This window comes from Trematomus bernacchii, unplaced genomic scaffold (genome assembly GCF_902827165.1).
Source record: "Trematomus bernacchii unplaced genomic scaffold, fTreBer1.1, whole genome shotgun sequence".
Lineage (NCBI taxonomy): Eukaryota > Metazoa > Chordata > Actinopteri > Perciformes > Nototheniidae > Trematomus > Trematomus bernacchii.
Genome location: NW_022987547.1, coordinates 9,904,285 through 9,921,280, shown reverse-complemented (window position 1 = coordinate 9,921,280; position 16,996 = coordinate 9,904,285). Strand labels below are relative to the sequence as shown.

Below are 16,996 nucleotides of genomic sequence, written 5' to 3'. Positions count from 1 at the left end.
GAAGGAGCTCCGTTGACTGTCCAGCTGCAGGTGGAGAGGATGGGTGGGGTTATCCATGATGGACAACAGCCTGTTCAGTGCCCTCCTCTCCACTACAGCTTCAAAGGGGTCCAGCTTGATGCCGATGACAGACCCAGCTTTCCTGATCAGTTTATTGATTCTGCTGGTGTCACCGGCTCTGATGCTGCCCCCCCAGCAGACCGCAGCAAAGTTATGTCTGAAACGTCTCCATTGGACTCCTTTGTCTACTTCTATAACACAGTGACATCACTATGTAAAACTCTCGCTTCTATTGGCTAGCGCTCCAACAATGCTTAGGGGTGGACCAATCACAACAGAGCCAGCCAGCTAACCAATCAGAGCAGACTGGGCTCTGGTTTCAGACATAGGGTGAAAAGAGGTTCTGCAGCACAGGCAGTATGAGAAAAATAAAGAGCTTTTTGAACATTAAAGCATGGAGACATGTCCCAGTAGAGACACTACATACAAACATGAACCTGACCTGAGCATAATATGTCCTCTTTTAGTTTATGTATGATGCATGTTGTAGTAGAGTGGCCTGAGACTTAAAGTTTTCATTGACAATAAAGCTTCTGAATCTTGAATCTTAATATGGCTACTTGTTTAAGAGAGAATTAAACATAAGATAACCTTAGCTTCTTTTGATATGGAAAAAGTGATACATTAGTAGAGAACACCCAGCCCTGCCCTGCTTGTGAGTTAGACGTTAAACATCTGCCTGCATGTGCCCGTTGATGGGCCTGAAGCAGCCGTGGCCTTGAAGTGGCCAGATGGTCGTAGCTGCTCCCAAACTGAGCTCAGGCTTCTCTGATTGCACGGAGAAACACATGTATAGCAGTGAAGACTCCCTTACATCCATTTGTCACTCGGGATCTGCTTTCAGACGGCATATTTGAAAGTTAAAACGGGTAGGCTATACTGTTTACATCCATATGTTACCACCAAGTGTGCGATCGGATGCTTGACTTGTCTAGACATTTTTTATTCACTCTAGAGAGTTTGGCTCTTTAGCTGGTGAGCTGCCATTATTATTTTCCTTAAGTGGAAACTCCATAAGCTCTCATCAGGGCCAAATATCCATCTGTCCGTCCCTCGTTTCCATCTCTTTCCACACTGAACCCTGCATAGCCTCTTCAGGGTGGCTGGAGTGATGTAACCCTCGAGCAGACGCAGCTCCGATTAAAAACACGTGGAGATAAAAAAAAAAAACCTCATTCAGATATCTGAGGCACGTCCGGGAATCATGTGTGGACAGTGACACAAGCCAAACATTTGGTTTCTGTCGTATGAAATCACTTTCTTGTTGAGCTTGAATATCCAGCTTTCAGGTTTATAGACTTAAGAACACTTTTTGTTGATGTAATGTTCATAACTATGTTTTATGGTATCACATCAAATCTACAGGAAGGATGGGGTCCTGACATATGCTGTCTGTACTGTACAGTTTTCAAACTTACCCCATGTATAAATAACAATCTGTAAGTAGTGACATTTGTAAAGATCTTTGGAGCTTGCTGCTTTGCTCTGTGGTCAAATATATGATACGGCAATACAGAAACAGCATGGAAAAGATCTTGAAACAGCTGGAAACTTGGTTTGAGTCTGAACTACACCGACACACTATCCAATACTAATTTGTATTTAGATAAAATGTGATTATTAGTGGATAAAGTTTTCATCACCTTTTTCCAGCAAAGCCCTGCCCACTGCAAACCAATTAAGAGTGTTGAAAAGCTTAAATACAACAACATTCTATGTGAAGTAGAGCTGCAAACGATAGGTTAATGAATTGCTCTGTTAATGAATTAAACAAAAAGATGCACAAGCAAAAAGTCATAAAATAAGTGTTTATAATATGAGAACTTGCAGCTGATCTCTTTGTTATATAATTGCTAACTGGATATCTTTGGGTTTTTGACTGTTAGACCAACATAACAACACATTTAAAGATGTTATGTGGACTAATAATGCCTTATTTTAACTGGATTATGTCAATGTACGGTGTACTTTAAATGGTGTGTTGCAAGTAAGAAAATATTGTGAAACAATTTTCATGTTAATGCCACGCCATAAATCACTGTCATCCATATCTTAGCTAAATTGTCAGATGCTTTTCGTTTCCCTGACTTGTTATCTGACTGTTTTCAGCCGGCTTTGTTCCACTTTCTTTAGATCTACGAGATACTATTGATCAGAGTCTGACAGGGTAAGATGAATTACCAGCCAGATTCCACGAGTGCTCTGTCGAATCTGTATGACGGATGATGTAGCCTGGCGTGTAAACATACATATGTGTGGATGTGCTGAGGAGGATCTTTCTCCGCTGTCTCCTCTGATCCTCTGCTCTTTGATGTGAGGGCCTGCGATGTGTCCGAGTTCCTCCAGGCTGCCAAGGGAAATCTCCCGGAGCATCTTTGTGCAGCAACGCCGGCTTTCCATTAGCCTGTAAGACGGTATTTGGTCAGTCTCTGTCTGATCTGCATCTCCAAATCAACAACATGCTATCTGGGGACGAGCCGAGGTCCGCTCACAGGCAGGTTGACTTCTGAAACGACTAAAAATATAAACAGGAAGCATTGTTAAGATATTTGAGAAGCAATTTACTGTTTGCTAAACATCTTCCTCCAACTGTGGTTGTCCCATCTGTAACTAAGCTTGTTCAGCTTTGGATTCTTTGGAAGTGTCTTTTTTTTCTTTTAGTTAAACCAACTTTCCGAAACCAGAAGAGCAAACAAAATGGCAAAGGTTTCAACTGTTTATCAGCTTGAACATAAGATACGAATTACTGCTAACCAGTTAAGTATTTACAGTAATGGTAATTAGTGGTCTCCAAGGCAGAGGAGCTGCAGGTCACGTCAAAATAGAAGGTTCATGGTCCTGGATGGTAGCCTATTGTACAGTATGAATTAAGGTTAAAGTAAGCAGCTCTGCTCTTCATTGGATTTGTTAAAGGGAAGTTTACAGTGCAGCTGCGTTAGCCACGTTAGCCGCCTTAGCCACGTTAGCCACGTTAGCCACGTTAGCCGTGTTAGTGCTATGTTTGTTAAGCCCCAAGCCTGTTTTTCAGGTCTCAGGCTCGAAAATGACATTCCCAGAACAAATGACTATATCTTAACTTCTAAAACGGGTAAATTAATAATCTTTTTTCTCAAAGCAATGATAAACCTGTGAGTTGGATGTAGAAAAATCTGAATCAATATAGATAACAAATGTAAATTATAGAGGACTCTCCTCCACCTTGGTGTAGAAACAGCTCTTTATATCCGTTAGCATAGCTAGCTAACCAGATGCTAACAACAACATTCCACGTTACCGCTCACGCACTCACAAAATGTTCCACACACACACAGAGCCGAGCTTGAATGAAACACAGAGACCCAGAAGTACTTGTACTGTACTGTATATCATATTACTTTCGATGGCTTTACTGTATAATCAGTATAACAGACAGGGCCGTCCCTGGCCAACATGAGGCCCCACGCAAAGTTATATGATGAGGCCCTCTGTTTCGCGAGCGCCACACTAATTGCAGCTCATAGGTGCGCCGCATTTCCGGCTCAGTTGAGGCACCCTCCGCAAGATGAGGCCCCCTCCGCAAGGTGAGGCCCCCTCCGCAAGGTGAGGCCCCACGCAGTCTGCATGATCGGCCTGTAGGGAGGGACGGCCCTGATAACAGATGAACAGATCGCTACTTGGCTTAAACACACAGCCATGTAATGATAACAAAACAAAGGTCGGGGGTCATTGGTCAAGCAACACACCAATCAGAGAGCAGCAGTGAGCACACCTCAGGCTGTGTTTTATATTTGTATTCTTTATTTCTGATTTATTTCACACAAAAAACTTTTAGTGGAAACGTTTTCACTTGTATGATTACAAAAAAATTAAAAAACGGCAAAGTTGCAAGGCTTGCCCGCCCTGCGTTAGGGGGGCCCAGTGACTCATTTGGGGGGGCATGGCCCGCGAATGACCCCCCATGACGCCGACCCTGGGTTGATATACTTTCCGACAATGAATATCACTTCTTCCTATAATATAAAGATTTGTGGGAGGTCTTCATCGATTAAAGTAACAAACTGTTAATTGTCTATATGTAGATTAATAGAGGCTATCTATCTGCTGATTTTTTAAACGAGTCAGTGGGAAACATTGAAGAGTTAATCAAAGAGTTCATTCAGCTAACGTTAGCTTGATTGGCTAGCTAGCTCCACCTGAATAAAATCTGTTACTAACAGTTTGGCCAAATCAACAGTTGCTAGCTTTAATGGGGAGGTCTACTTAATATTGTGAATTTCGAGTTGTAAACTACTTGTACCTTGACCAAGGTATCCAAGTGGAACTTTGGGAACGGTCCATTGTTGTTATCCTGGGAAAAGGCTTTTTAATGATAGTTTAGACATTTAATGGAGACTTTGTGTGGCTTTTTAAAATGGCCCATTAACTCTTCCCATCCAATTCACAACTGTGTGAGGATAGGTCACCAGGATTTATTGGAAATGGGTCATAGGAGAGTTTGAATTAGGTTTAGAATATGCATCTGGGTTGAAAGGAACTGTTTTCCGACTGTTTTGTCTTGAACTTCCATTCAAACTGATAAGAAAGACTTCTTCCGCAGGCTTTCCACGCTGCCTTCAAGTGATTCGGCCTATCAGCTTCCCTTCCTGCTTGAGCCGGCCTCTTTTTCCGTCCTCATATGGAACTCATTTGTCTCCCCTGTGTGAGGGAATACAAAAGTCAGACGAACACTGTAGCTGACTGCAGTGTTGGCTAAACGCACCCCAGTGCTGCTGTAAGCAATCCTGGGACACTTTGCTCCCATCAGCCAGAGAGTGATCCATTATTCAGACAGTGAACCATCCGCCCTATCAGGCAGATAACTGGTCATCCAGGCAGCTATCTAATCTGTCAGATACTTGTTGTCAACTGAAGAAGAATGGACCAGATGTAGCCTGTGTTGTTATTGCACTTACTATGGATTTTCATCAACTTGTAGGGAAGTTGTAGGCTCACTTTTTTCCACTTGTTCAGACTTGTTCAAACTCTTGCCATGTACGTATGTGTTTTCTTTATGCACACTATAGGTAGTAAAAATATTACTATAGTGTAGGCTATAAAGAAGTGAATTCTCTGCGAAAGTGCCAAAAACCGCAGCTAATGCAATGGCGATTTGAGGCTGCTTCAAAAGAGGAGTCACACTCGATAAAATGCATAACTTTACAACAAACATGTTGACTGTTTGGCACAACATGTTCATGGGGGAATTTTGTTATATGATTTACCGTTTTATTTTTAAGTTAAGGCTTAACGTTACAATTTTGAGCTGCCTTTGAGTGACAGGTTGGTGCTGTTTTAAGTTGAAAGCATTTCAAATACATTTATTAGAGTTAAAGTAGAAGATTTTATTCGAGATTACAAGTAAAGTACCTAAAAATTCAGTACTTCAACAAATAATACAAACCACTATTGGTATAGCATACTTCTAAACACATTTTAAGGTAATGCACAAAATAGAAATAGCAATAGTATGCATTTAAAGTATACTAAATGACACATAACTGTGAAGGAGTTCTGTGGTATGAAGGGTACTTAATCTACTTTTAAATACACTTTTATAAACTAAAATGTCGGCCAATTAAGTCTGAAAATTATAAAACTAGTCCACCCTGAAAGTGACAAACGGTGTACATATTTGCAGACTTAACCTTGTATACTTGAGTTTTTTTTGTAGAGGAAGTGGAAATGTACTTCTCATTTAGGCTGATAATAGGAGGTTGGTCTAGGCTGATTGAAAGTGTGCAGAGAAGAACAATGAAAACAAAGCACGAAGGTGAGAGAAACCGAGACAGAGAGAGAAAGAGGAGAGACCCTCTGCAGCCACAGCTCGTGTTATTTTAACCCAGATTCAGCACTGAAATATGGCCACCATGTGGACCCTCTCAAGAAGTGTGGCTCCAGTATCGGGCGCAGCCAATGAGAGCAGAGGTGGGAGGAGGGACGTGGGGAGGGTCTGGGAGTCTAGAGTCTGAGAGAGAGAGAGAGAGAGAGAGAGAGTAAGGCATTAAAGTGTGCGAGCAGAGGAGGAGAGTCAGGGCAGAGACGCTGCATCTCCAGAAGAGCTGGACTCACAGACCAATGGAGACAGGTTTGTCTGATTTCCTTAATTACCCTGCTTTAGTTTGGCCATTTCACAAACTGAGAGGTGACAACTTCAGTCAATTATTCGATCTTACTGTCATTAGGACTCGTGGCTGATGTGATGGTATGTAAATATTGTAGTTTAGGTTTCAATTACAGGCGCCTGGATGCTGAGCAGATGTGCAGAAGTGTTAGGAAAAGCTGGCTCCTTAGCAGTGGAAACCCTGACTATGGTCTCCTTTTGTTATTGGCTGCAACTTTCCTGAAATAATAGACTTTCTTTGTCTCGCAACACTTACACACAAGAGCTAAGAAATGACTAAATCAGACTGATGCCTAAAGTAAGAAATGCTGCCTTGCGGTATTTGACTTGTATCTTCAAACGGAGCCATTATTTGTAAAGAAAGTGTGACCTGACTAGTATTTGAGGTCCTCTGTGACCAATCATCCCCTGCATTCCCTTTCAGTAGCTGCAGGGGCTTCTCATTCAAACAGATCCTCACAGATTATAAGCGCTCCCTTTGTTTTAAAATTGCTTTGCCGTTGGGTCACATCAGGCAAGAGATTCATGGGCTGGACTTGCAAGAAAATCAAAGCTGCATACTTCTGAGTTTGTCCTTGGATAATATTTAACCGAATGAGTTGTAGATCCTTTGATTGCAACAGGTTGCTGAACCTTAGCTGAAGAGCTCTCTCCTCTCAGCATGTAGACCCTACATAAACGCTCCCTTAACCCCTCATCCAGCTCTAAACAAACACTCTCCATGGTGACGCGTCACTCCAGTCGTGGCATGTCCATAGATATGTAGATTGTTTCCGGTCAGTGGCAGCGTGGAAAGGCGTGTCCTGCTGTTTTGTTGCTGTGATAAGAGAAAGGCTGAGTGGACACTTTGAAACGGAGGTGGAGAAGCAGCATGGCTGTAAGGATAACAATGTCCACTGAATTGCTGTCTGATCCAACACAGTCCAGTTTCAAAATATCTCAAGAAATATTTGATGACATTTTGTGAAGACATTATTCCCCAGACCTTCTTATTGCCCCAATGAGGTTTTGCCTTTTAAATGATATGTCTTTACAATGATTTGATAGATTACAAGGACATTTGGTGCAGATATTCGTGGTTTCCATAGGATAAACCCTTCCAACGTTGGTGATCTTCTGACTTGTCCTACAGCTTCTTCATGAGGTTTTAATGGCAATAGTCTCCACAAATATTGGATTGTTTGTTGTGAAATTTGGAACAGACATTCATTCCGCCCTCGGGATGAATCGTAATAACTTTGATGATCCCCTCACTATTCAGGAGACCCAACTTTTGAAATTTGAATACTTTGGTTTATGACCAAATACCTACAACTAATGACATTCCAATGAGCCTCAGTTCTACTTTGTGATAGGTACATTTTGAGCATGTTGGCTTCCTGACAAAGCCTTTTGTTCATGTTAGTGTCAATGCTGTTCCTCTGGGACCAATCTGGCATCTTTAACGAACCATTTCAGTTAAACATGAATTTGTTTTATTGAGGTCTCACTGTGGAGAGAAGTTTCCTTCCTTCTCACTCTTTGGGGGGCATGTTTCAGATGGCAGGGAGTCTTGTAAGTGTGTGCGGGCATGGGGGATTAGTGTTGGGGGTCACCGGGGTGCTGGGTGCAGACTGAAGCTTGTAAACTCTTCTGTGTATGTAAACCGAGCCTCAAATAATCCTAGGTCTCCCCCCTGGTTACCATAAATCCTCCTCGTGCCTACCAGGCTTCATTCTATCTTGGGAAACTTCTGTTCATGATAACCGCTCAAATCTGTCTGGGAACAGTGAGCAGACGTCTGGGCGTTTGTAGTGACAAATGCAAGGTACATTAATAGAACCAGACTTGTTTTAGATCTACTTACCCACATGCAATGACAGCTTTAGACAAATTGAAAGCCACTAGTGGGTACTATGTAACTGCCAGGAAATGTCAAAGGTTAAGTGTCCAGGTCTTCAAATGTCCATATATCCCCAGCTGGTTCAAATTGTTTCAGCTCCAAAGTGTTTTCAAACAATATTTATGTCAGTAAGGATTTAGTATTTGCAACCGGCCAGCAAATGTTTGACCCTCAAACTAACGACTGCCCGTTTGTCTTAAATCCGAACGTCAAACATGAGTCACGTCAAAGGACCTCTGGGACTTAGATGTCAACGGGAAAGAGTGTGTGAGTGGGAACAAGTCCAGCTAGTGATTGTGAGGCGGCATCTGTTACTGCATCTGTTCATAGTGAGGCAACACATTTAAAAAAAAAAAAAAAAAAACGATTTTGTTGAAAATCTGTAAAGGCGGCTGTCTGTGCCTGTTCTTATGATCTCATCTGTTTTACACAGTCCAAACACAGTTGACGTTAGCTCAAACACACACACTCACACACATCACCCTGTACTGTAAGAAACCGCAGAGCTGTGTCATTTTCTCCACTGGAGAAGAAAGAAGGCCTGGAAATAAAGGGAACCGTTGTTGATATCTCTACAGGATGACAAAGATCAAAGTTTGTGTAATGCTCTTACTCACACACTTGCTGGGATGTGACCACAAGGGACGACCGTGGGTCCCGTGACCCTCGCAGTAAAGGCACAATGTGGGGGTCTGAGTGATGGAAACCTCGCAGTGCGGGCGGCACACGTGTCAACAGCGGCCCCCGGATCCCTTTGCCAAACCCTGCTGGAGAATGACTAACAGACTCCCAAGAGGCGGCAGAGAAAAGAAAGAAAAGGAACAACTGTCAGCTCTGGCTCAGACCTTTATTTATAACATGAGCACAAAGGCCTGTATAAGGCTCTCCAACTTCTGTGTTGGAGTGCATGTTCTGCTCATATTTTCTTTTGTGTATCATAGATCAAATCTCCACCTTTTAAATATAACTCTAATAGAAAACGTTTTTATCTCTTGTGATCTAACAGAAATCCTAAGGGCATTAGATGGGAACGATGCAAAGGCTCTTTATTTTGTTTCTTTTTACTGGAAAAAGTATGTTTTATAATGCAAAACTTTTTCTGGTGATGGTTCTAGTAAACTGTTTTATAATGCAATGTGCTGGTAGATTAACTTAATCAAACAAAAATCTCATACATGGAGTAAATAGAAGGCAAATGTGTCTGTTTAGTGTGTCTGTTCATGGTGGACGACTTTTAATGAAGTGACACTCAGCTCCCTCATTGTGCTGCAATGTCCCTGACTCGGCACAGCAGCCAGTTTGATGTCGCTGAGGTTATCACCCGTCATGTGACAGCCAGGCGCCCGCTGTGTTATCTACTGTTGACTGACCCCGGGTCAGCTGTGTGGGCTGCTTGATGAGAGGCCTCGGGTTGTTTTTCTCTCTGTCTGCATCCGCTTCTCATCCCGCTGCTTCCACGTCTATTTTAACCCTCCCCCTCCACGACAGGCATAATGTTTTTCTAGTTTTCATCTTTACATCCTCGGTCATGATGATCCGCTGGGAGCAGAGAACACGACAAGTGCCCTGATCACAAATCCTTTAACATAAACACAGTGAAAACAGAAGAGGCCCACTTCAAATGAACACGTACCCACACAACTCATTAAACTGATGATCTACACCAGAGGCTCCCCTCCTCCTCCACACTCTCCTCTTTCTGCGTTTCCACATATGACAGGGGAGAAACAGGAGATCTGTACTTCCTCAAATAAAACAACATTTACTTAGAGTTTCCTTTGTACATGCAATTACATTTTATACATGCAATTAAATCACTCACTGTTCTGCGTCTCTGTTTCATCTCTTAGGTGTGTCTGATGTGACGCCAGCGGGCTGGCTCAGGGAACACAACTTCAATACAATGTAGACACCAAAAAGCAGACAGAATAAGAGTCTGAACACCGAGCCAACAGAAGGAGGGTGAGTTCAAGGAGGAGGAATAACAGCTGTGTCGAAGCAGAAGATAAGAAGAGAAAGAGAGGGAAGCAGCAGACTGTGAATCATTGACTTGGACCTTTTGTGTGCAGCGGTGTCACCGACTCCTTCCTGTGAAGTGTTCACTCACACTCAGATCTTCACCGGAGAAGGATCACAACCTCAGCTCTCGTCTTTGAGCGCCTCTCGCTCCTCTCTTCCACCTCTCTGCTGAGTTGTAGTCTGAACAGAGGGAGACTCCAGCCGTCAGCATGTGCCATGTCATCGTCACCTGCCGCTCCATGCTGTGGACTCTGCTGAGTATTGTGGCCGCGTTCGGAGAGCTCATCGCCTTCATGAGCACTGACTGGCTGGTGGGATTCCCCCGAACCCCCGATGCGGTCTACGGCCCCCATGGGGCCACCACAGCCGGAGAAGCCTACAGGCCCACTTTAGGCATCTACGGCCGCTGTATAAAACTGCCCCACCTGAAGCGTGGAATACTGTGCGGACCGTACGCCATACACTTTGGGGAGATTGCCAGCGGGTTCTGGCAGGCTACTTCTATCTTCCTGGCTGCAGGGATCCTGCTGCTGTGTGCCGTGGCCTTCATCTCAGTCTTCACCATGTGCTTCCAGAGCATCATGAAGAAGAGCATCTTCAACGTGTGTGGACTGCTGCAGGGGATCGCAGGTGAGCACATGACATGTATTTTTAAAAATGAATGTATATCCAAAGCTTCCTGCCTGCAGAAGGGATCAAACACTCCCTTTTGAGAATTTGTATTTCTGTTTCAATATCAAAGGTACAGAGGTATCAAACGGACTCAGGTTGTCATTAAACTTAATCAGAACCGTTTGTTGTACAGGTGAAGAGCTTCAAAACCCCACTCTTGATTATGTTCCCGTGTCTACAAATATCGGTTACCTACTGCTATTGTCAATCTGACCTTCTTACTCAAAGATGTGCATGCGTTTTGCACAGTGACGGGCCATTTCATATGTGCATTGCAAAGACACATCACATGCAACCGTATCTGCTTGATCTCAAAGTCCGATTTAGAAAAGATATTGTGCTAATGATGATACAGCCTAAAAAAAGGCCCTTAAAATGTCTGTAGCTGATCTTAAAATGCCCCTTTTGGAATTCTATTTTAATTCAAGTGGCAATACACTTTATACATGTAGGTTAAACAATAGCAAAGAGCAAAGTAAGATTCATTTTGAGATTCGCCCCTCTCTGAACTGATCTTACAGTCATCTGAAAGCTAACGTTTGTCTGGCCTCTAATTGTTTCTCTTCATTCCTGTGGCGTCCAGCGTTCATCAAGGTAAATGAAAAGCTCTACTTTCAGCTCAACACAGTCATTACGAGCGCCACAGCTCCCACCACGACAATTATGTGTTTGACTTTTGTGGAGCCTTATGTGAACTTTACCCGAGCGGTCAGAAGTTTAAAACACACGGTGGCTTGTTTCTACCCTCAGAGCTGTCACAGGAGCAACTGCCAGCTGCATATATTCAGATTCGTTGATTGCGCATGCGTATCTCTGTTTGTGTGAGAAGGGTGTGTATCCATGGTTGTGTGTTTAAGGCCAAATCTCATGCCACTTTGACTCAGTGTGGTGAGTTATGAAAGGGAGGAGGCCATGAGATCATGCTGGCTGAACCTCCTCTTTCTTTCACAGACTTTAACTCTGGGCTCTGTGGTGATTATGGCTGTCCTCCCCCACAGTTGTTTATTTGGTGCCGGCCCAAACAGAAAAAGGTGGGCGTGTTGTGAAGGACATGCCAAGCTGTAAACCCAGCTCTGAGCAGGCCTTCTGACCTGAGAGACTGCTTAGAAATCTAAAGGGAACCATGAAAGACCTCTGGAAGGCTCATGTGAGAATGAATCAGGGCACAAATGGTCATTGTCTTCTGTTACATTTTCTTCACATATCTGGCTGTAGCTGCATTAGTTAGATGTAGGATTGAGCAATATGACAATATATACTATTGCAATACAATTGTTGGCCTTCAGCAAATTGATACCAAGGTTACTACCCCTGTAATACTTTAAGGTAATCATGGGCAATGTTGCAAATCGATAAGCATGACTCCTTAAACTTTATATCCGTTTTGTGTGTGTACTCATTTGCCTAGGAGTGTGACACATGGGGAACTATGAGTTCTCTGAACATGTTGTCACTACAGTCAGGACTGTTTTTGTAGCTGGGAGTCTGGGTTTCTTCTTGGATTCATTGTAACAGTGTGAGTGCAAGCTGAGCTGCTCTTCTTTTACAAGCAATTCTCTAAACCAGAGCCAACTTTCAAGCCTACAGCGAGGCAAGCAGTTGTTCCTACTCAACAGATTTTGGTGGAGTATTAAGTAAGCTGTACACTTACTTTTGCCTTTTGCCTTCATAGTTACTTTTGATACACCTGTACAACGTGAGGCATCTACCTTTTTTATCATCTGAAACATTTTTCTTACATGTTTAATCGGCAGCTTTTGATCATTTTTAATGCAAACTTTGTAGACTTTAAAAAATATTTAACATCAGCAAACTACTGTACTTTATAATCCATAATTAATACTAATACTTTTTTACTTGATGTGTTTTTGGAATAGCAAACAAAACCCTGTAAACTTGTCAGATTCCAATATAGTTCTTACTGATAGAATCACAATGGCATGAGAAGCGTTTAGCTAACGGTCAATTGCCGGATCTTTTTAGAAATGTTGTCTGTTTATAGACACACCAACACAATACAGCCACCATAAATAGTGTTACTCGACCTGTAAAGCCCTCTGTTTACATATCTATATAAAGCACTGGGACTCTGGCTAAGGTAATGAAAGTGGGGAAATGCACCGCTGAGTCTCATTGTGGAGAGGATGAGGAACAGGAAAGGGGGCGAGAGGAGCTTCAAACAGACATTGAGGAGTCGGGAGGGTTCCCTTTGTGCCTGTTAGGCCAAAGGCCGACAACCTTTTACTCATTTCAACGGCAGGAAGAGATAAGACCCAGAACCTGTTCACCTTTTCCAACATCAGTCAGTTCATGAGAGGCCTCAACGTGTCGTTTCGTGAGCCCTGTGAATGATATCACTTTGAATGATATCCACCAGCAGCGCTGCACCACACTGACTCTCTGCTAATCACTATTTCCACTACTCGTGCCGACCCTCCGGTAATGAGAAAACTGAAGCCAGACGGCAGATGTTTGGGGAAGAGATTGACCTCAGATGGGAAGATTGTGATGCCGTTGCCAGAGATGGTCACGTCATTGCACTTGAGTCTCCAAAGCCTATTAAACTAATCTTCTCATAGACTGATGTCACTTGTACTTCTGACTCTTTTGTCCCTTATGACACACTCTCTGCTGGACACAGTGTCTCGGATGCCATTACACTGACTCAGTTTCAGGTGGTTTTAAGATTTCAGCTGAAGGTAAATCCATTCCTTTTGCTTTACATAATCGAATGGATAAAACAGACGGTCTCTTTTGCTGAGGGTCAGTCTGGTACACTTTGTATCCTGCAGCGCACACTTGGAAATCCCCCTTAATACTTATTGTACCTTTTTAAGTGAATTCTCTGTACGTGTTTATTTAATCACTGTCGTCACTCGCGTTTAACTTCAGCCAAAAAGGATTAGAGACAAGACGGCAAACAAACTTGGCCGTAAAACTGTCTCCAGTTCTTGTTGCGTTCGGTGTCGAATGCTTTTATTACCTGCTGTAAAGTTTCCCTCCAGCCGTGAGTCAAACCTCATCACAGGTTTAACCGTTGACCGTGACTCAGCCCGGGCTGGAACTGAGGGAAGCAAAACAAATGTTTTACAGGAGTGACGATGATTCTTACATAAGATAGTGTTACTCAAAAGAATATAGCTAAACTGTTGGCTGATTAGACATGGGAGTCACATGCATTCAATAGCTTTTACTGGATATCTGTGTGTTCACAGTGGATGTGGGGTTGTTTCATAATAACTAATCAATTGAAACGCAAATGTGCCATAAAAGGAAAGCTTTTGGGATTTTTCCACTGCAGCATTTACGGTCAAACATCTTAACAGGTAGCATTTACAACCAATAAACCATTATTCAATTGTGACTCTTAAATCAAACACCCTAAACCCACTGTGCACTTCCTGCTCAGCAGCCACAGAAGGAGACTAGCTGCTGAAGGTAAAGAAGCATTTAGAAGCTAAAGGGTACGGTATTTAACTGTTGAGACCAAAAACAGAGCTACAAGAGAAGGAAAATGAAAGAGAAACACTCCAAATAAATAAGGCTTTTCAAAAACATAACTTTTTACCTAAACAACTTGGTCTAAATAAAGTAAGTAACTCCTGCTTTAAAGCCTATAGTATACTTATCCTCCTGATCTCAACAATCAACTTCTAAATCTCAGTTAAAGTGTGACGTTATTAGGGCTGCACGATATTGGAAACAACTGACATTGCGATATTTTCTTCCCCTGCGATATATATTGCGATATGAAAAAATACAGGAATTGAAGAAAAGACAGTTTTTTTTGTCGGCAAACAATCCTTTCTTGAACTTTAATGCTATACAATTGGTATTTTTTTAACAATATTTAACCGGATGAAGGATTTTAGTCACGGACTTCTGGACCTTAAGTTATCAGAGAAACAAGCTGAGCTATCTCGGTTATCCTGCTGTGATCTGATCAAGAATGGTTGTGATTGGTGGTTTGCTGTGCATGCAGAGCCTGCATGTCACGCACTCAAGTACCCCTGATATGAGAGCCGCGCGAGTTTTCCTTTTGTAGCAAGCAGCAAAATAATTGTAACATGACGTGTTTGAGTTCATTTGCCTACTTAATATCGCACGTCCTAAAAAAAAGAAAAAAACGAATCGCACGTCCTGCGATGTCAATATTGCACATGCGCATAACGCGATTATCGTCACGACACGATATATCGTGCAGCCCTAGACGTGATGCTTAAATTCAAGCCAGTGTCTAAACTTTGAACCTGAAATAAATGTCCATATTAGAGACGTATTCTTCATTTACAATCAATTTTTTGGTTTCACAGTATTTAGACTAAAGTTGACATCACTTGTCCAATCAGGAAACAGTATATCATGAAGTGAACCCCTTTATCTGCAGAAAAGTTCTATTCTTGAGATGCAATAGTGTATTATATAGTTTGTTACAAAGGCTAAAATCACTGTGTTCCCTCAAGACGAAGTTTCTGGTTTCAGACAGAGGGTGAAAAGAGGTTCTGCAGCACAGGCAGTATGAGAAAAATAAAGACTATTTTGAAAACTAAAGTATGGAGACATGTCACAGTAAAGTCACAAAATACAAATTTGAACCTGAAAATGAGCAAAACAGAGCCCCTTTAAAACGTTTTTTTTTTATTAAGCCATTTTTCACACAAAATACAAAACAGTTGATAAGTCTAGCTTTCTTAAATTCGACTTTTTCTACTGTACTTGTACTTTTTGAACTAAACCAAATAATGATTAAATCGTTGCCAGTACTTCCCTTTGCCCCCTCCCTGTCTCTTCTGCTTATTTTCTCTTCTTGTGGATCCCAGAGTTGAACTCGGTTCTTCTTTTTTCCTGGAAAGAAAAAGACGGCCCTGATTTCCTGGAGCTGAGTGCAGACCTGCTGTGCCGTATTACAGGGCTGTGGGAGCAGAGGTTAGAAAGGGGGAGGAGGGGGAGGAGAAGGGGGGGAGGGGGTGTTTGGTGGCAGGCGGCAGGCAAGCAGCTATCAGACATGGATTGATGGTGGAGAATTGACAGTTTGGAAGTTAAGGGAGACAAGAGCCAGTGCAGAGGGAATAGTGAGGGTGGAGTGCGGTGGGATATTAGGTTAGAAGGTCCAGCTTGGGGGGGGAGGTGGGGAAGTGTATGTGTGTGTGTGTGTGTGTGGAGGTGGGTGGAGTTGAGAATTAAAACCATACCTTCAATCCATCACTGGAGCTGGTCTGGACGTCAGGGCAACGCGGTAACATGTGGAAAGAATTTATGACCTAGTTTTAATTTCCTTGTTTAATACGATATTGGGCCCTTTAAGAGGGAGGAGAAAGAAAGGAAGGAGAGGGAGATTAGGAGGGAGTAAAAGAAGAGGGAGGCAGTTTTACCTCCACATTTGTTTTTATGTAGCAGAGCAGCGAGAACTGCTCATCAAAGGAGAGTTTGACGACTAGAAAATCTCATTCCCTGACTGCTTCATTTATTGTCTATAATTACATTATTGTAAATGTTTCCTCCTGAGCTCTGATTGGTGGAGGGCCCCTTGTCTGGTCAGCTGACTGATCAACTGCAGAGCCGAAACCTCATGATTTAAATTAATGTATGAAAGAAGGTTGTTTTTTTGTGTATTTATAATCAGCTGCATCTATAATATATGGAAGCCTGTTTGCGCCACAGGAAAAAAAAAAAAAAAAATCCTGTAAGTCAATATATTGACTTACTATCTCAATATATTGACTTACTATCTCAATATATTGACTGAGACCCCGTTTACACGAGGACGAATCAGGTTGTATCCGCATAGTTTCTCTTGCGTATAGCCCTTTCGTTTATACGAGGCCGTAACAAAACGATAGAGACGGACCCCGCAAACGATAACGGGTCCCAAGGTGGATAGATCTGCAAACGGAACGCTCTGGGGGGGCAATCGGCTCCGTATGTACGCCTCTATACGATCATTTTCTGATAACGATGAAATAGCCCCGCCTCCCTCTCCCCACGTCTCTCCCCACGTCTCCTGCTCAGAGATCATCTGCTGGGCTGTCAGAAGAGGGGAGGAAAAGAGAGGCTCCGTTTATTATTCTTATATTATTATATAGAGTCGTTATCAATTTGTTTTCAAGCTCAATAAATAACAAAGACCACCTCTGACCGGCACTTTTCTAATTTTGTCCGGAAGATTTAAACTTTAACGGACATGTTGACCGGCGAAAAAAAATGTTAACGGAAACTCTGCCGCA

At 42.6% G+C, this 16,996-nt stretch overlaps 1 protein-coding gene across 2 annotated transcripts in view; it reads left to right on the top strand.

The window, feature by feature from the left end:
- lhfpl2a (LHFPL tetraspan subfamily member 2a) overlaps positions 1–16,996 on the top strand; it is a 44,077-nt gene that overhangs the window by 22,857 nt on the left and 4,224 nt on the right. The window contains exons 1-2 of one of the 2 annotated variants that reach the window (XM_034123511.1): positions 6,092–6,163; positions 9,932–10,730. In XM_034123511.1, coding sequence (XP_033979402.1) covers positions 10,310–10,730 — 421 coding nt within the window. In that variant the 5' untranslated portion in view covers positions 6,092–6,163; positions 9,932–10,309. Of the gene's footprint in view, positions 1–6,091; positions 6,164–9,931; positions 10,731–16,996 lie in introns of those variants that run through there. The other variant, XM_034123510.1, reaches the window with a different exon arrangement.